Raw genomic sequence first — 25,165 nt, 5'->3', positions numbered from 1 at the left:
TAAAAAGGCCGTTCATGCTCGAAAACCCTCAAATGTAACTGAATTAGGACAATTCTGCAAAGATGAGTGGGCCAAAATACCTCCAGGACGCTGTAAAAGCCTCATTGCTTGTTATCGCAAACGCTTGGTTGCAGTTGTTGCTGCTATGGGTGGCCCAACCAGTTATTAGGTTTCGGGTGCAATCACTTTTTGACACAGGACCATGATGGTTTGGATTTTTTTTCACCTTTAATAATAAACACCTTCATTTACAAATTGCATTTTGTGTTTACTTGTGTTGTCCTTGACTATTGTTTAAATTGGTTTGATGTTCCGAAACACTTAAGTGTGACAAACATGCAAAGGAACAGGAAATGAGGAAGGGGGCAAACACTTTTTCACACCACTGTATATGCAACAGTATTTTTGTGTTCTGTTTATACTTTTTAGCACAGATAAAGGTGAGGGAATTTGGAATTGGACATCCAAGAACCCCTGAATGTAATTTTCTTCTTTCTTCAAACCTCCCTCCCCTGAATAAATCTGAAACATTTCCTCTTTTTCCTCCTTTAGCGTTTCGCACAGAGATGAGGGCAGAGCATAGGACAGGACGAGCCCCTAGCATGACAGGTAAGGGGCATTATTTACACTTCTCTCACTACAATTGCTGTATTGGATTACATTAAATTGAATAAGCCCAACTTAACTAACTAGTAACTCAGTGAATATGGATAAAATAGTCTGTGTTTAAGTGTCATTAAAGACTGTATATCTGGTGGTCTGAGAAATTACTTTTAATAACCTAAAATCTTAGCATCTGAAGTAACGATGGACTCTTTAACTATGATTTCCCATTCGAGACATTGACATTACCAACATTTCCAATAGTTTATAAAACAGCACCTCCTCAGCTATTACCTTTATCCTTATATTCCTTTCTACCACTTACAGAATCAGTGCGCTCCCGTTCGGCTCGCAGTGGCCACTCCACCCCCCGCACCTCTGGCTCCACAGCCATCACCCCAGGAACCCCTCCCAGCTACTCGGCGTCCTCGAGGACCCCTGGAACCCCACGCTCCCTCAGCTTGATTTCCCAGGAAAGGAAGGTGGCAGTGGTCCGCACCCCACCCAAGTCACCAGCAACCACGCCCAAGCAGCTCCGCATCATCAACCAGCCACTGCCTGACTTCAAGAACGTCAGGTCCAAGATTGGTTCCACAGAGAATATCAAGTACCAGCCCAAAGGAGGACAGGTCATTCTCTTTTCCCTCACCTCCTCCAAAACCTGTTGTTTCTAGCTTCTTGCTTATTTCATTTACCTCTTCAATTTAAAAAAAAATATATATATTTTGTTTTTTCTATTTGTCTTTGTTTTACTAATGATCTCAGAGATGGTTATTGTATAGATAAGTCATTGTCTTCGAGAAGTCTATTTTTGTTAGTTCATGTAACACAGAAAGAAGAAAAAAATTATCACTACCCCTTCTGTTCATATAAATGTAGATAATCAACCGATACAAAGATACTTTTTAAATAACTCCCATGCCCTGAGGTCTGTACTGATCCTGGGCACTGTCAACATCAACATGCCCTGGATTTCTTTCAGTTACCCGGCTTCACTTACCCACAACTGCAGTTCTGCATAAGCTGTGTCACGACGGTTGTTCACAATTACAATGAGGGGGAAAAAGTATTTGATCCCCTTCTGATTTTGTACATTTGCCCACTGACAAAGAAATGATCAGTCTATAATTTTAATGGTAGATTTATTTGAACAGTGAGAGACAGAATAACAGAAAAAAAATCCAGACGCATGTTAACGCATATCAAAAATGTTGGCCAAACCTTGTTGGCAATCACAGAGGTCAGACGTTTCTTGTAGTTGGCCACCAGGTTTGCACATATCTCAAGAGGGATTTTCTACCACTCCCCTTTGCGAATCTTCTCCAAGTCATTAAGGGTTTAAGGCTGACATTTAGCAACTCAAACCTTCAGAATTCCTCCACAGATTTTCTGTGGGATTATGGTCTGGGGACTGGCTAGATCACTCCAGGACCTAATGTGCTTCTTCTTGAGCCACTCCTTTGTTGCCTTGGCCGTGTGTTTTGGGTCATTGTCATGCTGGAATACCCATCCACTACCCATTTTCAATGCTCTGGCTGAGGGAAGGAGGTTCTCACCCAAGATTTGATGGTACATGGCTCTGTCCATCATCCCTTTGATGCTGCCTTGAGATCATTGACAAAATCCTCCCGTGTAGTTCTGGGCTGATTCTTCACTTTTCTCATGATCATTGCATCTCCACAAGGTGAGATCTTGTATCGAGCCCGAGGCCGAGGTAGACCGACAGTTCTTTTGTTTCTTTCATTTGCGAATAATCACACTAACTGTTGTCACCTTCTCACCAAGCTGCTTGGTAATGGTCTTGTAGCCCTTTCCAGACATGTGTAGGTCTACAATCTTGACCCTGACATCCTTGGAGAGCTCTTTGGTCTTGGTGTGGACAGGTGTTTGACTCCGAGGGGGTCAAATACTTATTTCTCTCATTGCAAATTAATTTATAACATTTTTGTCATCCATTTTTCTGGATTTTCTTGTTGTTATTCTTCCTCTCACTGTTAAAATAAATCTACCATTAAAATTATAGACTGATCATTTCTCTTACGTACAAAATCACCAGGGGATCAAATACTTTTTTTCCTCACTGTAGTTCAATCAACCCAGGGTTTCCCAATTCACATAAAAGTGGCATTGTTTGCACAGCAAGAACAATTGCACAAAATTGGCCAACGCTGTAAATGCGTAAGTCACAACACTTATCAATATCATATGGAATGTTAACAGGGTTGTCGGTCTCTAAGTGTTTTAACTTTTCTGATTGCACCTCTCTCTCTCTCTCTCTCTCTCTCTCTCTCTCTCTCTCTCTCTCTCTCTCTGCGCGCTAAGCTCCACCACATCCTGTAAACCGAGTATTGATTGGTCAGTAGGCAGTGCTTTTACACGGGTTGGTCTTTAATCTCCAACATAACCTGCTCTTGACCAGGTTAGCTGTTCAGCATAAATTACCATGATGATTGAACCCTGTAACAACTGATCCCACGTCGTGACACAGAAAACCCTGGGTTGAACCTGAAGTTACCTCGTTAACGCCAATTCTTGCTTCGTAGTATAGGCCTCTGGACAAGTCCTTGAACCATAAAGCAACAGCACAGGGTTAAGTGGCAATAAAAGAAACAACCTTACCATGTATCTATGTAAAGAAATAATCTGTAAATATATACCATTGGTATACACTGAGGCCAGCTTTAAATGTCCCGGTACTACCATTCGTACCGGTACCAAACATGCAGAGACGAGCGGCAATGCAACACGGAAGAGAACGGAAAACAACCAAGGGAGATCTGAGGATAGCAGATAGGCAAAAAGATAATAAAAGTAAAGTTCCAAAAAGCTGAGAAAAATAAAAGACCAGAAAAGTTCACCGCGACAAGTGGTTAGAAAAAAACACATACACAGACACACACACTGATCTGACAACAGACAAAGACAACACAGAGACTAAACACACAAGGTAATGAGGGTGAAGAGGAGACAGGTGACACGAGAGCTCAGGAACAGGTGAAACACATCATGGCGGGGCAGACAAACACAAAAGCAGTAAGCAATACAATACAAGACATGACATGGGAGAAACAGAGACTACAAAATAAAACGATGAAAACAGGAAAAACTATGACAGAAAACCACAACCATGACACATTTGTCTAACATCTTCTGGCTTTTTCTTTGGCCTTATGTTTATTTCCCATGGCACTTCTCTCCTACCTCTCCATGCTCATTGTTTTTTAGTCTCTTTGCTACCTTTTTTCCGCTGTTAGTCCCTAAATCATCCTGCTGAAAGGAGGATGTGTTGTGGAGGAGAAAAAAAACATTTTCTCAAACCAATTATTAAACACAGAAGGGGCGTTGATTAAACTTATAAAATAAGTAAAAGAATACTATTAACTTTTGCACAATTTTCTTAACTTTTATAGAAAGAAATACCAAGCTACCCAGGCCTTAAAAACTTGGATGGATATTACTTTGGATATATGGAATGACATTTTGCTTTTGACATTTGATACTAACATTGATATAAAAAGCACCATTACTCAGCAGAAATTATTTAACCAAAGCTTTCAAAGGGCATGAAAGACACCAACAATGGCTTGCATAAGTTTACACAACCATGCTGAAGTTGATTAAAAAGAGGAATTAAATAAACATGTTTTAGAAAGTCATCTTAATGCCTTAATTAAAAAAAATTAGGAAAAACTGACCTTTTAAGGACACCAATTTTGTAAATAAATAAATGTTCTTCCTTACAATACAGGGGAAGTAAGTATACACACCCCTATGTTAAATTCCCACAGAGGCAGGGACATTTGCATGGTGTTGTTTCAGTTAGCGTAATAGCTGGTTTGATTTGCACTGAGAGATGATGTTATGGATAGTTCTCCATGCCTATCTCTATGTATGGTGAAGGGTATGTGATGATGGGGGGTTATTTTAATTCCAATGGCCAAGGGAACTTCATCAGGATGCATAGTATCCTTGATCCATGAAATAACTGGCCTTTCAAAATTTAAATCTAACTGCCTCCATGGGAATTTAACATAGGTGTGTGTATATACTTATGCCCCCTGTATTTTAAGGAAGAACATTTATTTATTTACAATACATTATCCATTCACAAAGACAATTGGTGTCCTTAAAAGGTTGGATTATCTATTTGTTTTTTAATTAAGGCATTAAAATCAATTTCCAAAAGATGTTTTTAAATTCCTCTTTTTAATCAACTTTACCATGGGTGTGTAAACTTATGCCAGCCACTGTATAAATGCCTGTCCTTGTTACTCTATGGCTTACGGAGGTTTACAGAAGTGAGCAGTTGTTTGAGAACACGTCAACCATCGGCAGTTATTGTACATCAAGGTTCTTTGAGGTTTTTATAGACTTCATCTACATTTTAAGGGTCAAATATTGCTAAAAGCAAATTTAACATGATTCTGATAAAAAAACCACATGTACCAATGTGCCTCCTTTCTCTGGCTGTATTGTCATCCATGGATTAATAACATGGATTATTAGGATAAAAGATGAGATGGAGATTGTTTTTAAGAATGATTTGCCACAATATTTCCATTGACAAGATCTCAAGTAAAGATCCTGCTTCTGTGATAAATCAAGTCAAATATGTATTCATGATACAATCTGAGGACCCGGAGTTTAATAAACAAAAAAATGTGACATAACTTTGACATCTCGGCGAGTGTTGGAGCTGTGAGCAGCATTTGTCCCTTCAGTTTTTCTCCAAACTCTGGGAACATAGGAGAGCACTTCAGCTAAAATAAATCGGCATTTCAAGTCATGTGTTCTATTGCTGCATATAATCTGTATTAGCAGGGTGTTTGGGATACAGTCTGACAATGTGATGTTCCAGTCTGAAACACAAAGTCAGCACTGCAACAGGAAGAACAGTTATGAAAACAGCACTGTGTCTGTAGCCATCAGCTCTTACAAGCCCTCCCTGATGACCTGATTAGGATTCTAAGCGTTTGGCTGACATCTTTACGACTTACCAGGTCTCTGTGCAGCCAGCCACAAAATAGGGAGGGATCATGCTCCAAACGCCTGCCTGTCATCTGCAGGAGATATATATATATATATTGATAAATAGATAGATAGATAGGAGAATAAGTGTCCTGTGTGTCTTGTGTGTGTTTAGCTGTGATTTGTAACACAGTGTGTCCTATAAGAAGGTTATCTTCTCATTAGATACACAGTAATGTATCAATGTTTTTCTTATGGCATGGTATTTAACCAAAGTGTGTGTGTGTGTGTGTGTGTTGGTGTGTGTGTGTGTGTGTGTGTGTGTGTGTGCGTGTGCGTGTGCGTGTGTCCCCCCCCTGGGTTGCAGTAGGTGTCTCCTGTCAGACACAAAGTAGTAATGGCAGCTTTCGTCTAAACATAGAGGTGACTGTCTGGGCAGAGCAAGTGATTCCCCAGCTTCTCTTTATCCACAAGCTGTCTAACACAAAGTTAAAATTTAATCTGTCTCTTAAGGCAATGGCTTTATGGTCTTTTGACGACAGGACTCAAGGTGTCTAGAGGCATATGTACGTTTTATAGACTCAGAAAGAAGTCTAGAAAAACCCCAAGTAATCTATTTATTTGTGAATTTAACTAAAGCACCTAAGAAATGGGTAGCTATTCACCCCTTTCTACTAACTACTAACAAGAAATACAACAAAAGAGTTATGGCATTGGAAACCAATATATTATGTTAACATTATTTTAGTTGATTCTACATTGATTTATCATATTATTATACACAGTCATTGTAAATGTTGTTCCTTTTCTGTTACTATTGTACCCCTGTGCTTTTTTTCTAGTCTAATAGCAGAAAATGTAGACAGAGGAGCCTCCTCAACATATTATTCATTTGGGATTGCATTAATTTTTTAGCTCACATTTTAAGTGTTACCAAGCCAAACTAAACTCCAAAGTGATGCTGCTTTAAGGTTCATGCAGTCTTTTAAAACTATCTAAACGATGTGCTGTGGTTAACAGAGATAAATAGTGCATTTAGAGGTTGATACTTTAAGTAAGTTTACATTCTCACTATTATTCTGAATATGATAAAACTCAAATTTGATACAGGTCATGTAAACAGCATATTCCATTTAGATATTCCAAACAAGGCATTTTTACATGTGCATGTAAACGTAGTCACTGTTGCCGCTGAATAAGGTATGTAAAGATGGCACAGTGGTCATTTAATTCCCTTCTGTCCTTTGCTTATCTTCTTCCTCAACCAGCAGACTATTTGAAAGTGTATAGTGAAATGGAATACAAAAGCCACCTCTAAGATCATCTTTAAGTTCCTCCACACAGTTAGAAAATTGAGAATAAACAGGCTGGTTCTACTATGGTTCTCTTCCTCACCCACTGTCTTACTCCCCCCCCTGCGACTGATATCTTCCTGAATCACCCTTCCGTAGCATATTGCTGTTGTCGTGCAGTAAGCTCCTATTTCCACAATGTCATAACTAAGAAATTAAGTCATGTTTTAATCTCCAATTAGGTTTTTAGTATTCTGGTGTGTTTTGGTCCTCTCCAGCCATAGTAGACTATGCGATATTTTAGTCACCCAGAAAACAGTTCACATGACAGCAATACGCTCCTCTCCTGATCTCCAGTAGTTCCTAGCAACTCCTTGGTCCAAGTAGTTCCAATTTCCAAGTAGCTGTAGTGAGCCTCCCTCAGCCAATAATAGGCATCTGCCCTGGCCACTGACCTGTTCAATGATTGTCCTCATAGAAGCACAAGGACCAAAATATGCCAGCAGAGGCCAAACACAGGGCCTCTTGGATCTGGAAGTCAGTGCTGCGCCTCATCTCCGTTACTCTGTGCCTGTCAGCGGCACACAGTGTGACCTGGACCCGAGACCTGCTGGTACACCTCAGCCCTGTTAATAATGGCACCATGTGTTTTATAGAGCCTAGTCTTGCATTAACCTATCTCCACTGTGCTGTTGCCAGTTACATATTTTATTTAGTTATTAAATTCATTTTTTAATATGAAGTTAACTGTTAGCTATATAAGTTAGCTGGATACATGGTTAAAAGTAATTTTCTTTTACCATTGTATTGCTGTGTGTACTCCGTCCATAGCCGTTCCCACCAATCAGGCCCAAAACATCCCAGCTAGAGAGTAAATGCCGTAAACATATTTTTTGTAAATCTTTACAATCATTCCCTGAAACAACCAAGCAGGCCTGTCTCGTTGCATGATCCACATTTTCTTCAAAACTTGCCATTTTCAGTGTGTAGCTTGATAGGTCGAAGTTTTTTTTTGTTTCCCGAAGCGAACAGAGGCAACACCCAGAGCTAAAGGTCAGGGACATATGGCCCGTGTTAGGCAATTATCCTGGAAATATACTTCCGTTGATCCAGACTATATAAGGCCTGGTTGAGAGTATGCCACTGAAATAATTTAAAACTTTTACAGTGTTTTATTCAAATGAATTACGGTATTATAGTTAATACATTGAAGAGAATATTCTTGATTGATTACATTTGCATTTTATTAATGCATTAATAAAGTCAAAGCAAAAAAATCTAACATCTAATGAAATTGTTAATTTTACCAAGTAATAATTGTGTTAACTTTTTCTTTTATGCGATTAATTGACATTGGATTTTTGAATATTTTGAATGAAGTCCAACCCACAGAGCAGCAGCAGGCGGGATTCATGTGTGGTATCCAGCCAATCAGAGCTCCTGCTCTGTAGGTTCAGCTTAATTCAATTGTTCCAGTAGGTGCCTACATCTTTAGATTCGAGAGGTTCGTTTTTAAATAAAGCGCTTATTTCTTACAGCGATCCATAAGTAAAGTAAATAAAGATTTGTAAAAGTATGTCATTTTGCAATTCCATATTTTCAAACTGAGTTTATGACTGCATCATTGCAATTTATTTATTATAATAGAATTATTTGATTACATTTGAACTAGTAAAAATCTAAATTTAATTGTCATGCTCAAAGCTTCTAGCCTGTTTATCCACTTAACCGTGATGGGAACGCAGCAATAACCAGTGTGAATGATAGATTGTCTGTTCCACTGTGGGACACTAAAGTTGGTGAGAAAATTTGAGTTTGGAGAAAACATATGCTGCAGGGTTTAGCAGGCAACTGCCTCACACCAATGTTAAGTTTTGATAACGTTTTAAAGACTTTTCTTTTATTTCTATCAAAACTCAAATCAGCAAAAGTAAATGGCATGCCATTTATCTACTGGAACCTGTTTTATTGCATTGCATTGCATTTCAGTATAAACTATATTCTCTCTTTCCTGTGGTGTTATGACAAGCATTCATCCCCATCCACTATGTAAGAGGCCCATGCTATCTTTCTATTTCTCTAGATTCATATTTTAAACAAGAAGCTGGACTTGCAGAGTGCAAAATGCAGCTCCAAGGATAATCTGAAGCACTCTCCCCGTGGAGGCAATGTATGTACCCTTCTGTTGTGACAAATTCCTTTCCCCCCTCTTGATCGTAACATAGAGAACTGTGAAGGCCATCATTTAATTATAGATTGTTCCTACTGTATATTTTTATTCCAAGTCCACATAAGTGGCATGCAACACGGTTCTTTTTGATGGGCTTTTTAAATCTATATACATGGATAGCTTGATGGTCTAGTATCATTTAGTAGTCCTTTAGTTTGTCTTTTACCCACACTCCCTATTTATCCACAATAGTTTGATTCTCACCTTTAATCTTATACTGTATGTAATTCATTGTATCCCTTTTCACACTGTGTGGAGTTAACCATAGTCACTTTTAAAGCTTAGCATCACAATTGTTCTATTAAGCATTATATGGTACTCACATACATATGAGCAGCCAATAAAAACGTAGCAACTGGTCTGACAGCTTCTACTTTAAGCCACCTTCTTGCTGTGAGAGCAGTGCCATAAAACCCAAAATAAACTAACTGACACCAAGGTGGCCTCATGTCATCATCAAACCATATGCTGGCAAATGTCTGCCGTGCTCAAATGTCCCTGAGCAAGTCAATTTATTATGTCCTACCATCCCCATCAACAGCTGTAGCTTGACTTCCCATTGAATGGGGCTAATTAAGAAGGAAATACTTCCCACATAAAATCGCTTCCATCATTTTTATATGTTTAGTTTCACATATAAGCTTTTAATACTCTGCATATTGGTTCTTGTCTTGTGTTTGGTACTTAGTTTTCACTATCAGTTATTGTAGTTGATGTAGCACTTTGTTAAATACAAATCTGTGAACCTTCTGCTATCATTTTTCGTTTACGTTACTGCAGTGTTGACAGTCGTCAAAAGAAAGAAAGGCCTTAAGCATCTTTTATTATTTTAATTAAGAACAACACTCCTTTTTAATTATCATAAAGAAATTTGTGTTTCTCTGGAAAATGAATCAGGTTATGTACAGCTTCCTTTTTAATCTCTATTGTTTTACTCACTCCAACATTCAGGATTGCATAGCCTACTATTATCACATATCAACCTTTGTTCTCTTCCTTAAGAACACAAGGGCAATACAATTACAAATTGTTCACTATGTGGCTCACTCAAGTGAAGGACACAACAGTAAACACTGAGCTAATTGGGAAAGGAATGCAACATCTATATGATTAGGCTGGTGTTTTTACAGAAATGTTGATTAATGTGCATTGTCCTCATCAAATCAAAAAATAGATGATTGATTCTATACTTCTGATGTTATACAGTATATTCTTATACTGGGTGTTACAGTATTTCAGAGTATTGCTTTGGTAGGCTTAAGTGTATCTCCTCATGGTCTCTCCTCTCCTTGAGACATCTTTAGTGCTTTTTCTCCAAAAATGCATTGAAAGTGTATGTATGTAAGTCGGTGTGGTTCCCATTGCTTTTACTGTGCTGCCGGGTAAAATGTATTTGTTAGTGTTATGTATTGTACCAACTCTGCTGTGTCTGCATATCACTCCTGCTTTCTCTCTTTGTAGTCACAGAGAACCATTTATCATCACGGCACACATATTTTATCATCCTTGCACACTAAACTGCTGGTTTAGTTTTCACTGCTTCTATTATGTATCTAGAGTTTGAATGCAAATAGGGCAAAAGCATAAAGGAAATACTGGAAGTTCTTCTTGGAGTTATATCATCTTGCGACACACTGTGTGACATCAAGATTTCTAGAAGGGTTTCAGAAATACCACATTAAGACATCAAGCCCTTGAGGAACACCACAGAAAACTCTGTGCTGTGATTTTGAATCAAAAAACATTGACTTGAAATTTCTGCAAGAATTGCATGGCAATTGGATGTTGAACACTTCTGTTCAACATCTGGAAACTGCTCAGAGATTCTTCTGTTGGACATATGTACATCCTCTGAATGTCCTAGGTCTTTAGTTTATGGTTATACAGGTTCATGAGGCTGTGATTATCCTAGAGGTCCTAACAGTTAATTGTATACAGTATGGTCAAGTTACAAAATATGGTCTCTCACTACAATGGAACAGGTACTATATGGACTAACATCATCACACATGAATACAATTGGGCTCATTAAATCCACAAGTCTCAGCTTTCCATTCACACCCAATGTATGCTGTATGACTGCATTGGGACCCCAGTATGCATGCAGACATATTAATATGCACCATTATTTAGAATAGGAAAAAAATAACACATGTATACTATATGCAAACAACTGCATGGTTTTTGTCCCAAACTACATGGGATTAACATATAGTGGGCCTGTCTGTAAAAGGGAGACTCATTGATACCCATAGAACCCATTTTCATGTAGATATCTTAAGGTGAGGGCATTTATAATGAGGACATTGAAAATTGTCATTCCAAAATTTAGCCTAACTTTGGTTATTTAGCTCTTTTCCTATAGCATGTCATGCATTAGGTTTGTCTAGTTTCATATGATACTAAAATATCCCCCCCCCCCCCACACAAAAAAAAAGAAAACAACAAAAACAAACAAACCCCAGTGCATTATGGTCATACAACCTCAGATGTCTGTACCAGAATAGTTTATATAGTGGGAGGTGTTTGGGAGCTTGTTACACCTTATTCCTCACCTCCACCCCTGCAGGTTCTCATCCCCAATGTTAAGCTGGACTATAGCCATGTTCAGTCTAGGTGTGGGTCCTTGGACAGGTGGGGCTACTCGGCAAGAGGTGGAAACGTGAGTCTTGTGCCGCAAGTCCTTTGTCTCAGTGTTCATGCTGTTGTTATATCGCCGTTGTGTCGTGTTTTTTCAATGTTTCGTTTTCCTTTTTCACCTCACTTTACAGTTTATTGTTAAGTCACACACTCATTAAGGCAGCTAACTGCTCTTGATCAACACAGCATTCCACAGTAGTGGTTGTATCCTGCGAGAAATGTTGATACTAAACACTGAATGGGACATCTGTCATTTACAACAGCACGCTGCATGAAACTTTGAGTAATTCACCTTTGTTTGTGCAGGTTCATGATAGCAATAAGACAATTAAAATGTCTTTCTTGACTTTACATCACTTCCATCAGGATAGTCTATTCTGATCAAACCTATTTTTATTTGCATCTGGAAACTCTGAGGTACTGGGGCAATGTATCTTCTTCCTTCCAAGAGGTTTTGTGATTCCTAATTGTGTATCATTACGCACAAAAATGTAGAGGATCATTAATTCAACTTAAGGAGACATCTGACGTTGAGCGGATGGAGCCAAAATTCAAATGATAAATAAACAGAACACACTTACTAAACCTATTTACAGATTTTAACAAACTTCCTCACTCAAAATTAAAAGGTGTACTGCTCACTTTAAAATCCTAGCTGCACAATTGCCAGTAATTGCAGCTTTTGACATGGGGACAACGTGGGGCAAGTAACAAGGGAAGGACAAGGCCACCGGGTTTGTGGCTCACTTGAGTGGATCCCCAAAGCTTAATGAACAGAACGATGTTGGAGATGGAATAGCATAGTACTTTGTTTCAGACAGTTACCTGTTAGCAGGGCGTATGAGTTAACATTTTGCCCCATACAAATTATTGCTTGGTTGGGGTCTCACATTTGTGAGTGCGCTGTGCACAGTGAACTTTATTTGCACCCTGTGTCTCGGTTCACCAAAAGAAAGGCCCCAAATTAGCATTTGGAAATCCAGTAACACAGTTGATGGTTTCTAATTAAATTAAAAAAAGTTTATATAGATTTATTTCATTTATCTAGATCAAGTAGATTGTTGACTAGAGGTTTCTCATCTAAAACTTAATCAGGTGGATATCATATTACACCCAATATTATAATAATATACATATTATTCAAGCTCTAGGTGCCTCGTATTAGACGTGGCAAGGTGCAAAAAATACCAAGTGCAGCTGAAGCAAATTTTAACGTTTTATTATGTAGGTCTATATCTGTTGTTATTTGATACTCTGAGTGGACCGTTCCCAACCTGTCAGCCTGTAGTACCACAACTATTACTAGGGTAGTTTTTTACTAAATCATGCAGAAAGATTCCAACAGTACGGTTGATAGATTTCATAAAGATACATTCGCTGAAAGGATGAGCCAATCTGTGCCATGCTGGCACAAACCGCATCTCACCTCTGTTTAAACTCATGCTGCAAATATTTGCTTGTGTTATGCATGTGTAAGGGACCCCTGGTAGATGATCAGGTTATGGTGTATAGTGTACTTTGTGCTCATGGTGTTGTGGTTTGTAACATGGCTCACAACCTGCCATGTTCATCATCGTCTCATTTCTCCTGTCACCCTTTTCCCCTCTTAGGATATGTCAGAAAGCAGATAAAAATGAATGGAAATCACAGGTTACAAGTCAATTAATCGGTAACTTGGCATAATGATTGCTGACCACAGACGTGCCCCTGTGATTCATCTCAGGGTGTGGTGTATCTCTTCCCGTTCATTGTGCTGTGTCTAAAGCTGTATAGCTCTGCTACATTTGCTGTCTCATCGCTTCACTCCTAACATATCTCTCTGTGGTTTTCCCTTCCTATCCCCAGGGTGTGTCACCTAGCTGCATATCCTTATCTCCACTTTCAACTATGTTCCTACTTTACATTCTTCCGCAGTGTTAGGATGTATATTCGACAGGTTTTTGGAATGTGCCAAAACAAATCTAGCTCAAGACAAAGTTACAACACATAGCTTGTATTCAATCTTGGTTTGGTTGGTTTAACAGACACCAGCAGTTTTGTGCACAGCAGAATGGAAGGACTGTTATTTAACAGTCACAGGGATTCTGCTCTTGTGCTCTCACGCTTGTGTTTTAAACCAAAATAACATGCAATTCATTTTCAGTAGATACACAATTATTTTCTTCACACAGCAGCTGCAGTTTAGTGAGTATCATTACAGCCTTTCTCTATAATTGAGAAAAGAGAAGATACTATTTGGATCTTCTGTTGAAGCATTATTTGAGGTCAGTGGGAGTTCGTAACCTTATTGTGAACTGTAAGCCCTGAACTTGTCTTTTCCTGACTTTGCTTCTTACAGGTAATGATACAGAACAAGAAGATTGACCTGAGCCACGTGACCTCCAAGTGTGGCTCTCTAGATAACATCCATCATCGGCCAGGTAACAGTTGGTGCAATCGCTTACCTTGAGATATGAATTTATAAAGAGAATGTACAGCACTCTCTTCTAAGTAGAGAGATGTACTGGGCAGCTCCTAGTCCTGAATGTGTGTGAGGATAGAAAAAACCCATATGTGTCATGAGCTGGCTCCCATATTTCTGTAAGGAGCAGTGAATCCTCGGCAAGAAGCACAATAGGACAGCCGTTGTGAACTTTGACCTTCAAGGTGTGGGAAATTGCAGCTTGGCATCCAATCCCACTTAGTTTTGTAGTAATACATTAAATCCCACTCTAGGACCCCATTTGCACCTAGCATTAACATGCAATCTATATTTAAATATAACATCTGAGTAACAAAAAAAATTCCATGGTAATGCAAGGTAAAAGCTCTCAAAGCGAATTGTGATCGGAATGTAATATGATCTTCATTGTGATAGGATTTCAGCCAGGGGTAAGTGCAGTCCATAGAGTATGATCAATTTCTTGGAAAAACAAATCGGCCCATTATGTTGATAGGTCAGCTAACCCTGCCCCTTCCTGCTAGTTTTAGCAAGCCCGCCAAAAGCTACAAGTACTGTAGTGCCAGTAGCTAGCAAGTGTTCCCTCAACAAAAGTCATAAAGAAGTCAAATTTGCAAATGCCTGTGGATCGGATGTCATCATTAAGATAATTTATACACATACAGATGTAAATAGGGTTGAGCAAGGAGTCCCACAGGTAAGGTGTGAGACCTGCACTTGAACATGCACTGTGGCTGTTTGTTATACGGCAATAAAGTGCAATTTAATCCAATTTAAACTCCAGTCAGATGAAGGTCTGGCTCTGTTGAAGCAAGCCGTAAACTACATTGACAGCGGGGTGGATCTGTCCACAGGCGCCATAGTGGGAGGTGATGTGATTCCCGCTGTTCTCCCTGTGTGTCTCTAACCTGAGTGTGTAGGGAGCAGAGAGGGTTTCATTTGTGTGAACTGGCCTTTAAAGTCAGTACTGTTGAAAGCAATACAATTACTGTTGACCAGTAATACTGCAGACCTATTTTTAATACAGTACTGAAAAGATTTCGGAACACAACCAGCAAGGATTCTGAATGACAGTTGTCCTTGTTGTTTTGCTGTGAGGTGTGGAAGACCACCATCTCTCCTCACAGATGGTGCTGCAGCTCCATCTGCTGGTCTTTTCTGTCTGTCCATTTTAGAACCTTTATTCACTGAGTGCTTGCTTAGCGTGCAAGCTCTTTCAATACAACAATACACATCACTTTCCCAATGAGATCTGTTTCAACAGAACAAGGTATTGTATAAGTGAACCTCCAACCAACTTGACTTGACACATTTGTTCAGTTGCTTACCACTATGTGAACCTTGAGTTGATATTTCATGTCAATTGTCTGTACAGTTTTTACACTTCTGTTTCTTCTCCCCAGGGGGCGGTAACGTGCGCATAGAGACTGTGAAGTTGGACTTCAAAGACAAAGCCCAAGCCAAGGTGGGTTCCCTGGAAAATGCTCAGCACACCCCTGGTGGAAGCTGTGTCACGGTGAGTGTGAGCTCCATGCTCCCAATTCATGATTTAAAGGAAGACAAGTTTTTGAGAAATTGCCTTACTAACCAGTTTTAGATATAAACACTACCTCCTACTGTTTTGAGTGTAATGTCCCATGCAAGTCATGGTGCATAGACTTTCCGTTGCCTTAATTTGTCAATTTACCTTTAAAGTGAAGAGAATGTAGACAGAAAAACCATCCGTATGTGTGTGAACATTATTGTAATCTTAAAAGATATGTCTGATATACTAAATGGTAAAACTAGAGAAGTTGTGATCAAAGTGGATTAAGTATTCATGTAATATATATACAGTATATGTTTGTGTGTGTGTGTGTGTGTGTGTATATATATATATATATATAACGAATGTGATTCCTACAAGCCAATCTTCCAAAAACTTGCATTCCTTTATCTGCCTGTGAAGGTACCAGTAAAGGTATAGTATTGCCACGATCCCAAAAAAAAAAAAAGTACAGTAGAGGTTAATCCAAACACCAAAGTTCATCAAGTATTCAGTTGGGCTCTGAAGTCAACACAGGATTAAGAACCAAAGAGTTGAGTCTAGAAAACAAACTGCTGTGGTTCTCCAAAGTTAAACATGTTCTTTAGCATTTGTTCTAAAGTTGACTTACAAAAAAACATGAATCATTTTCTCCCTGTGTGATGTGAAACTTATGTATTTCTTCTCTACATCCTTCGTCACACCACCTGCCTTTGTTAGATTGAGACCCACAGGCTGATGTTTCGCGACCAAGCCAAGGCACGAGTGGACCACGGGGCTGAGATTGTCGTCCAGTCGCCGGGCCTGTCCAGCTCCGTGTCCCCCCAGCGCCACCGGGGCAGCCACCTATCATCCTCCGGTAGTCTCAACGTACTGGAGTCGCCGCAGTTAGCAACCCTGGCTGAGGATGTGACTGCAGCTCTGGCCAAGCAGGGTTTGTGAACACTGGATCTCTAGATTCCTGCTTTGCACCCCGGACATCCTCACCCCAATCCCCTCAAACTTTTCTGCCCACATCTGCCACGCCGAGGCCACCGTCAGCTAAACCACAGCCTCTAAACATCTCCACTTCAATATCCATCAGTCAACTCTAAGTAGAGACTCAAATTAGGAGCTACTGTACTTTGATCTTCTTTATTTTACAAATATGTGCTATTTCTGACTCATTTTCTGTTTGGCCTCTCTCTTTTTGAATGATGTTACATAGAATAGTTCAGTCTGAGCACTGGTCCTAAATGAAGTGGTATATACAAAGTTGGGGACCATGTGTGGGCCTAACTGGTCCTAGATCAGAGTTTTGAAGAAGCTGCAGCATTTTTTCTACATTAAATAAGAAGTAATGTGGCTAGCACACCATGCAGCACGTGTTATGTCACTCAGTAAACATGCGTGCATGGATGCCAAACCCCCTAACAAACCAAGTATCCTTACTGCAAGTCATTCTTGTCATCCGATATATAATATATTTAACAAATATATATATAAAAACATGTATAAAAAATTCTTTGCCATCTACATGTCCTAAAAAACATTTTAAAAGGAAGTGACAATAAGGCTATAAAATATACCTGTAAAATTGCATTACTGCAAAAACTAGGTCATGTTATGACAAGCATGTATTGATTCTAATATTAAAAGAGGCTATTTTGTAATCTTAAAAAAAACAATTTTAGTAAGTTATTTCCTCAATTATTGGATAAAGATTAAACAAGTTCATGTTTTTGTAGTTATTAGTTGTTTACAGTGTAATGCTTGGTGACAATGTCAGACAGCTGATTTGGTGTTGCTAAGGAAGGCATCTCAGTCCTGTTGAAGAGCATCATACACGTCGTACCTGCTCAGTACTTCAATATAGATGCCTGTTTGTACATTAGAACACTAATCAACACCGGAGCTCATTCCACAAAACTACAGCAAAAGGCAGATATCGAGCTCACAGACGTTCCTACGCCAGCACAGGCTGATGTTGGACTCATCAGGACTGTGTTGACGCTACGAATGCGACCTGAGATTTAGCAGAAGATGCAGCTACTCTAAAATCTGTCTGTGTGTGTGCGTTTCGGTGCAGATCTCATGCCGTTTACGACGTATGCTAACGTATCTGGATGTTTTGTTGCAATACGTGGGAGTAAAGTGGGGGGGGAATATTAAAAAAAAAAATCATTAAAAAGACAAATCATGAAGAAAAATAAAAAGGCAGAGGGAACTCTGAACCTGTTAAATCTGTTAGAAAAAAGTGTTTGGGTGGTCTAGTTTCTTTTTCCGCCACCATTTGTGGTATAACCTTCCTCCTGCCTAATTACTGCCCTCACCTGCAATTGTTTGATGCTTCTGTGTTTTTTTCTGCATACCCCATCTGTGTGTGCCCCCTTCTCACCTCCTGCTCCACCCTACAGCAACTGTAAATGTACTTAAAAAGTCAAGTAGATGTACGCGGTTTTTCTCTTGTTGATATGACACCAATTACAATAATTAATGCAAATAAAAAAAGACAAAAAGTGATACTGGAGTACTTTTTCCTATTAAGATTACAAGACATACTGTTAACAGTCAGTTGTTTGATTTTGGAAATATGCTTTTATGCTTTCATGTTAAGAGTTTGATGAGAAAATCAACTCATGCCACTCATGTCTGTATGGTAAACATGAAGCTACAGCTAGCAGATGATTGGCTTAGCATAGCATAAAGAACAGAAACAAGGAAAACGCCAGCCTGGTTCTGTCCAAAGTTAACAAAATCCAGCTACCAGCACTTCTAAAGCATACTAATGAACACTATTTATCTAATTTGTTTGACCTACAATCACCAGTGTAAAGAAACGTACCAAGCTAATCAACTATTAGTTGTAGCTTTATATTTGACAGAAAGACATGAGAGTGGTAACACTCTTTTCATCTAATTATCAGCAAGAAAACTAATGGGAGTATTTCCTAAAATGTCTCCTATTCCTTTAACATGCATCTGTCTAAATTATTTAAGCAAATAATTTGTATCACATGAATAGAGTCAGAAATTTGGAAATAAAACTTGAGTTTGTGAAAAGTTTATTGTGGCAGAAGGTACATTAAGTTAAGACCTAAGGATGGAGTGGGTGAAAATTGGATTCATTTTGATGGCCAGTCCCGGGCCAAACCAGTCACTTTACTGGCAGATAGAGCCAGCCAGACTGTTACTGTCATCATTATCCCACCTTCCCCTCACACTCGAAAACCAGTGATGATAGTATCCCCAATGAGACAGGGGGACTTGGGTGAAGATGAGCAAAGAAAGATCTCATGGGAAATCATGATGGCTTCCCAAACAGCAGGAGGACAGAGAAAAAAAGCACCATTTGAACAAAACGGGGGGAAGAGTAGAACAAAACAAAAGAAGGGTTCAGGAAATGACATCCCATAGTCCTTAGTTCCCCCTGCTTCCTCAGCTGGTACAGGAAACAGTGAGTGGATGTCGTGACACCGTGGGGTCTGCACATTTGTGGCAGGGTCCTTACACAGACATGATGTGCTTGACAAAGGCTGCAGATGAAGACCAGGGCAGCACACAGAAACAATAGAAGAGAGGGAATAAGTCAACGTTCAGTAATAAAATCAGTTACAGGATTTGTTAACTTGAAAATGCTCTTCTATAGATGATATAAAACAGTTTACTAAAGCACAATAAAATGTATTTGGGCCGGTTTATACGAAATACTCCGTATTTAATTTATTGGAATATTTGTGTCACTTTCTGGATTAAGTATGCATTTAAAGGGTCAGTTTAGTAATGCACTTCCATAAAGATGGGGGATTTAGAGATGAGATGAGTGGCCCATGTTAAAAATAATAATGTAATAAATAAAATAAAATAATGGAAAAATGTAAGCAGCAGAAGCTAAGGTTTACGGACTTTTAGTCCCTAGTATGGCTTTAGCTAAAATGTTGGATCCAACATTTCCCAAAATACAGCTCAACGACATCTTTCCTTATGGTGACATAATCAGGATTAGTTTTTTTTTTTTTTCTTTTTTTTCAAAGGTTGATGGAGCTGGCTTACGAGCCAAAAACAACTTTTGCGAGGGGTAAAAATGGCACAGTGCCAACTCAAAAAAATATAAGTGTTTTTCTTTAATGTGTTGAATAATACCATATTAACAGTCCATGAATAATACACATAAAAGAGTGTTTTTATCAGCATATATTATTAGTTATAATGTTGCAACTTGTGGCTTACCCTCATAGTTAATACAACCGTTCTCGTCCTCCTGTCCTGTCATGAGAGCATCAATCTCAGCCTCATTCATCTTCTCTCCTGTAGGGGGAGGCAGAGGAAAACCAGTGTTAATTACACACACTGATACACATACACAAAGAAAGACAGCAGTGCCCTTGGCCTGACTCACCAAGTGTTGACAGAACAATACGCAGCTCAGCACCCATCACTGTGCCGTTGCCCTCCTTGTCAAAGACGCGCAGACCCTCAACGTAGTCCTCAAATTGTGCCTTGTTTGGGCTGTTGATGATGGACTGGAGCATGGGCAGGAAACCCTCGAAATCTACTCTCTTGCTGACCATGTCTGCATAAGAGGAGACAGAAGTTCCATCCAGAGGTGAATACGCTGGGCAGGTTTTCGTCAACAGGCTCCACATTTTCAGCATCAATAATATATCTCCACCTTACTACTACAGGTACTAATTCTCTCTTCTATAATTCTTTTTGGTATGTTTGACTGTGCCACAGTACAGAGTAAAGCACAGGTCTGGTTCTGTAAGCATGACTAAGCTCTAACCATACTGTTTTTTAAAAAAAGATTTGGAGATTTGGTGGAGATTTTGACTTCTGTATTTTCTTAATTTGTGAGACATTATTGGGACAGATCTGCTCCATGTGTCTTCTCTATAGCTATAAAGAAAAACAGCTGATTTTGTTTGACTGAACATAATGTGACTAGCCATAAAAGCAGACACTATTAATGTTCTCCTTCTAATGAATAACTACTTTCAAAGTTGCACAAAAAAAAAACGTTGCAGCACTGACATTAATGAAAGCGGAACCATGCATTCTTAATTACTGCACACACGCTAGACATCACCATACACAAACCTGCTCTATGAGCTACTGACTGGATAGTACGGTCTATTCAAAAATCATACATTTCAAAATTATTAGAAGGAGTAGAAATAGTATCTTGTTTGCAGTAATGTTTCAGAAGAATGACACAATTTGGTAATACTGGGAATTATTTTTAGGAATTATTTTGCATGAAATTATCAAATTGAAACAGGACAAATAGGAAAAAAACATCTGAAGGTAACAAATGCTGGGTATATATCTCACCATCAGCGGAGGGGGTTCCGAGCAGTTTGGCCACCTCCTTGTTGGTGGGGTTCTGTCCCAGAGCGCGCATGATGTCAGCAATCTGGTTGTAAGCCACTTTGTTGTCACCCACCCTGTCAAACAGACCAAAGGCCTCCCTGTAGTCTGCACAGTGAAGGGACAAGAGGATATCAACACCTTAATGGAGCCAGTATTATAATGTTCATCAACTGGTTTTTATGTAAGGTGTTGAGCAGTGAGTGTGTGAATTCCTAAACTACACCTTTTGATGTCATTACATATATTTTTAATCTTGCTTAAGGGATATTTTACACTTGGCAAACACGTATTGGTATGTTTTTGTTGTTAATCTGTTTTAAAATACTTAACTTATTTTTTTAGTTTCCTACAAAGTAATATCATACGTTGAGTTTGATTATTAACATCCTTTAAGGTATAATAACCTATGCAGCGCCATCTCCAACTTTAAAATGTATTTTGAATTACTTGTATACAGTATCTCTACATTTTCTACAGCATGTGTTAAATGCGTTTTTCCCGCTATTTATGACCATGGTTTGCATTTCTCTAATTATAGCTGTGGCTGTTGCACGCCTGCCAGCTGGTCGAGGCAGCTCCTCTACAAACTAACGAGGGGAAAAAACAACAAGGGGAACATATACAGTAACAAGGGCAAGACGTCTTCATAGCTGACTCCTGCCAAGCTCTGTCACCACTCCTACTATTTCTATAACAGCTGTTTGTCTGTCTGTCTCTCTCTCTCCCTCCCTCTTTTTCTTTCTTTCTCTTTATCTCCCTCTCCCTCTGTCCCACCCTCCCTTTCTCTCTCTCTCTTAAGTCTCTCTCTCTCAGCACCCGTATTGGCTCCTTTAAAAGATTGATAAACATAGCTGAGAATATGAGCCCCCTCCTTTTAAAGGCAAGGCCCTCTACGGGGGAGCTGAGTAAATTAGGGAATGCTGACTGCAGTGTAACTAGCAGCCGGTCAAAGAACAAGTCTTGTCAAATGGTGTCCTCTCCAGTGTCGGATGGGACCATTGCAAAATGGCACAAAACACTACTTTTTATCCACTATTACTTGAAACTGTTGCATTGACAACTGCTGACACTCACTTGATGTATAGATTTTTGTTGTTGTGTATATAACTAGCAAGCCATTCAGTCAAGGAACTATGATTTTCTTAAAAATACCTCCATATTGGAAATGGTTTCTTTGTGGTTTCCAAAAAATGTCAGGAATGCCAAATGAAAAAAATACCAGCGGTGACATCTGTCATGATCACTTTAAGTACTCTACATTGTTTTACTCTCAGATAGTGTTCAATGTAAATGTGATGAATTTAAGATAGGGGTGAGTTGAGTTGTATGTATGGAGTGTGACAGCAAAGGTAAAATGAGGTGTACTTACCATCAATCTGGTCTGGGGTGAATTCAATCTAGATGCAAACACAAACCAGCCATATTAGTATAGCCCATACAAATGCATGAGTTTTGACAATTTAACCCACACAACCCCTTGTATTCAAAAAGCCAGCATAACCAGGCAATTGCATTTAATCTAGACTAATTTATCAGGTCTACACTAGGATTGAATTTGTATCACTGCCAAAATTAGCTTCACATGGTGGCATCCGGTCAGTGAAGGTCCATCTTTAGCTACATTAACATGTCCACATATGGTGTCACCCTGCATAGCCATCATACAGTAGTCACCATTCTATTAGTCCAATCCAGAGAGCAGGGGGCGTGGTCTAAACCATGGTGAGCTATCCATGGTTCTAGTCATTCTCATCAGTCATCTGTACAACTACAAGTATAGTCCTTTAAACCCCAATGCTCTCTTAAAACCTTACTCTTAACTGTACATCCACTAATAGATGTCTATATACATTTTAAACTAGTTAGGATTTTTTTTGTACGACGCTAAGTCATAATGATAATGGATGTGAATTAAACAGACAAAAAAAAAAAAAATTTAATTTAGATTTTGACCACTACCACCAACAACATGACACTTATTCTAGGATAGTATGTACAACTGCCCTATACAAAGTTGTTATATTCTCAAATTGTCCCTCCTTCAAATGTGTGACTTATAAATGAATACAACATTGCTTGTTTTCCCACTGAAGCACCCTTCTGGGAGCCACTAAAGTCAGTCTACTACGTTTGTCATGCAACTCTGAGTGTGAATAGCACAGTCAAATCCCTGTTCGTCCTTTCTCCATCCCTGTGTCAGTAGGCAACTCATGCATTCACGGTCATTGTACCTTGACGGCGGACAGGTCGACAGCGGCAGGTGCTGCAGGAGCTGGGGCTGGCTCTGGTGCTGGTGCAGGTGCTGCTGCAGGTTCGGCCTTCTTGGCGGGAGCCGCCTTAGCGTCCTTCTTGGGTGCCATTTCAGTTGATAGTAGATGTACGGTGTTCCTGAAGCACGAACAATTCCCGGTTCGGATGACAACACAAGGAGTGTAACAGAGTGGAGGGGACTCGGAGCAAGAAATCGCCCCTGGGGCGTATATATATGAGGCTATGTTTCCTCTTGACCCCCGTCAACGCTGTCCCCGTGCAAGGATTGGATGGCGGATGGAAGGGGGTGTGTGATTGCGGATGGGTCTGCTCTAAACAAGGAATATTCGGCTGCGGGTCAGAGAGTAACTATTTACGCGACATTTCTAGGCTAATAAAGAACGAAAACACGGAAGGGCGTGGAGGGTTACCTGGGGACAAGCGATATCCTGGGGACCTCAAGTAAACATTTCTACTTTTACGCACAGGTTTACGCACCATGAAGCACGACCCCTCTGAGAAACGTTCTCGGCTATTTCAGGATGGTTTGGTGCTGTAAGATTTGTAGATGTTTAAAGAAGAATAATGTGCTAATTTATCAAATTAGATTACATGGAGAACAACTCTGATAAATAACACTCTAATCGGCGATTAGCCTCAAGGAAAACGACTCATTAAAGCATAAATTGAGCATTAACAGATGGAGAGAAGTTTTCGCTATGAAATGACCAGGTGTACATTCAATTAATTGTCAGAAGAAAATCTGAATTAAAGTGAGGAGGATCTGACATGTATGTAATTAAGGGTAACTTCACCGAAAATATTTTACTCCCCTTAATGTGATGACTTCATCTAGGCTACATTTATCCTTTAAGCCAGAGCCACAAGAGTTATGTCTCACATTAACTGCGTACATCATGAGCAGTTTCAAAATGGAGGAGGTTATGTCAAAATGTTAATCTGGATGTTGCCTTTTAAAACTTCCTAACTCATCATATTACTGATGTGAGTGTAACTCATCTCAGACTGCAACCCTGCTGGACGCATCAATGGCGCCACCTTTACCAACTGCTGTGTAGCCAAGCATTGCACTGAACCTTATGTGAAATATAGCATAGATCCCAGTTTCCTAAACATATAAAATATATTAGCCAACATGAGAGTGAATTGGGGGTAAATTTGAATAAGCAATGATGCACAACATATCTAGAATATCTGAATTTGATGTAATGGTGTAGCCATAAGAAAATGACATGTGGTTAAATATTTTACTCAGTGCCAACATCTGATATTGGTTTAAGTGAAGTGATAAAACAAACACATTTAGAATATGGGTATATGTATCACTGTAGTGACAAATAGTGTGGAAAATGTAAGAAGAAATAAATGCAAGTGGAAGTTTGTGGAACAGAAAACATGCAAAGAAGAAACTGCTCAAAATTGTTCAAGTTTGTATTTGTGAAACTTAAGGTGGACAAGTGGTGGAAGTGTTGTCTGTGCAGTTCTAATAATAACTCATTGTTTATTTCAGTCACTGACAATGTGTGTTACAGCACCTGTGTTCAATTTGGTGGTCGTTGGTGGAGTTAAAGGTCACCACCACTCCCAGGGCGGATGTGACGTACAGGGTGATGGAGATCTACTGGAGTGTTCAGCTGCTGATGCCAGTAACCCAGACAAGGCTAAGAGTGCAAATTCTGTCTCCTTAATTCTTGTCTATATCTGTCTCCCAGTGCCAGTGGTGCAGCCCTGCCCCACCACCATGACAGGCCCTGGTGATGAAGGGACTGCATGAATTCCTCCACCCAATAGCTCCCCACCCCCACCTGCACCCCCACCCCCTTTCACTGACCCCATTTCCATGA

The 25,165-nt window shown here is 39.5% G+C and overlaps 2 protein-coding genes across 2 annotated transcripts in view; one reads left to right on the top strand and one right to left on the bottom strand.

Moving 5' to 3' along the window:
* The window catches only part of map2 (microtubule-associated protein 2), a 90,848-nt gene extending 72,648 nt beyond the window's left edge, over positions 1–18,200 (top strand). Inside the window, exons 16-23 of the mRNA XM_034886066.1 lie at positions 553–609; positions 931–1,232; positions 7,342–7,476; positions 8,947–9,033; positions 11,663–11,755; positions 14,072–14,153; positions 15,577–15,689; positions 16,419–18,200. Coding sequence (XP_034741957.1) covers positions 553–609; positions 931–1,232; positions 7,342–7,476; positions 8,947–9,033; positions 11,663–11,755; positions 14,072–14,153; positions 15,577–15,689; positions 16,419–16,640 — 1,091 coding nt within the window. The 3' untranslated portion in view covers positions 16,641–18,200. The remainder of the gene's footprint in view (positions 1–552; positions 610–930; positions 1,233–7,341; positions 7,477–8,946; positions 9,034–11,662; positions 11,756–14,071; positions 14,154–15,576; positions 15,690–16,418) is intronic.
* Positions 18,201–18,725: 525 nt separating this feature from the next.
* myl1 (myosin, light chain 1, alkali; skeletal, fast) lies at positions 18,726–23,552 on the bottom strand. Its single transcript, XM_034884561.1, has 6 exons — positions 23,282–23,552; positions 22,420–22,447; positions 21,012–21,155; positions 20,077–20,250; positions 19,908–19,985; positions 18,726–19,213 (listed from the first exon to the last, which is right to left on the bottom strand). The coding sequence occupies exons 1-6, from the start codon at positions 23,408–23,410 to the stop codon at positions 19,185–19,187; spliced, it is 582 nt and encodes a 193-aa protein (XP_034740452.1). The 5' UTR covers positions 23,411–23,552; the 3' UTR covers positions 18,726–19,184.
* Positions 23,553–25,165: the final 1,613 nt, after the last annotated feature.

This window comes from Etheostoma cragini, chromosome 11, assembly GCF_013103735.1.
Source record: "Etheostoma cragini isolate CJK2018 chromosome 11, CSU_Ecrag_1.0, whole genome shotgun sequence".
In the NCBI taxonomy this organism is placed as follows: Eukaryota; Metazoa; Chordata; class Actinopteri; order Perciformes; family Percidae; genus Etheostoma; species Etheostoma cragini.
The sequence above is the reverse complement of the archived record's forward strand: the minus strand, read 5'-3'. Positions and strand labels throughout refer to the sequence as shown.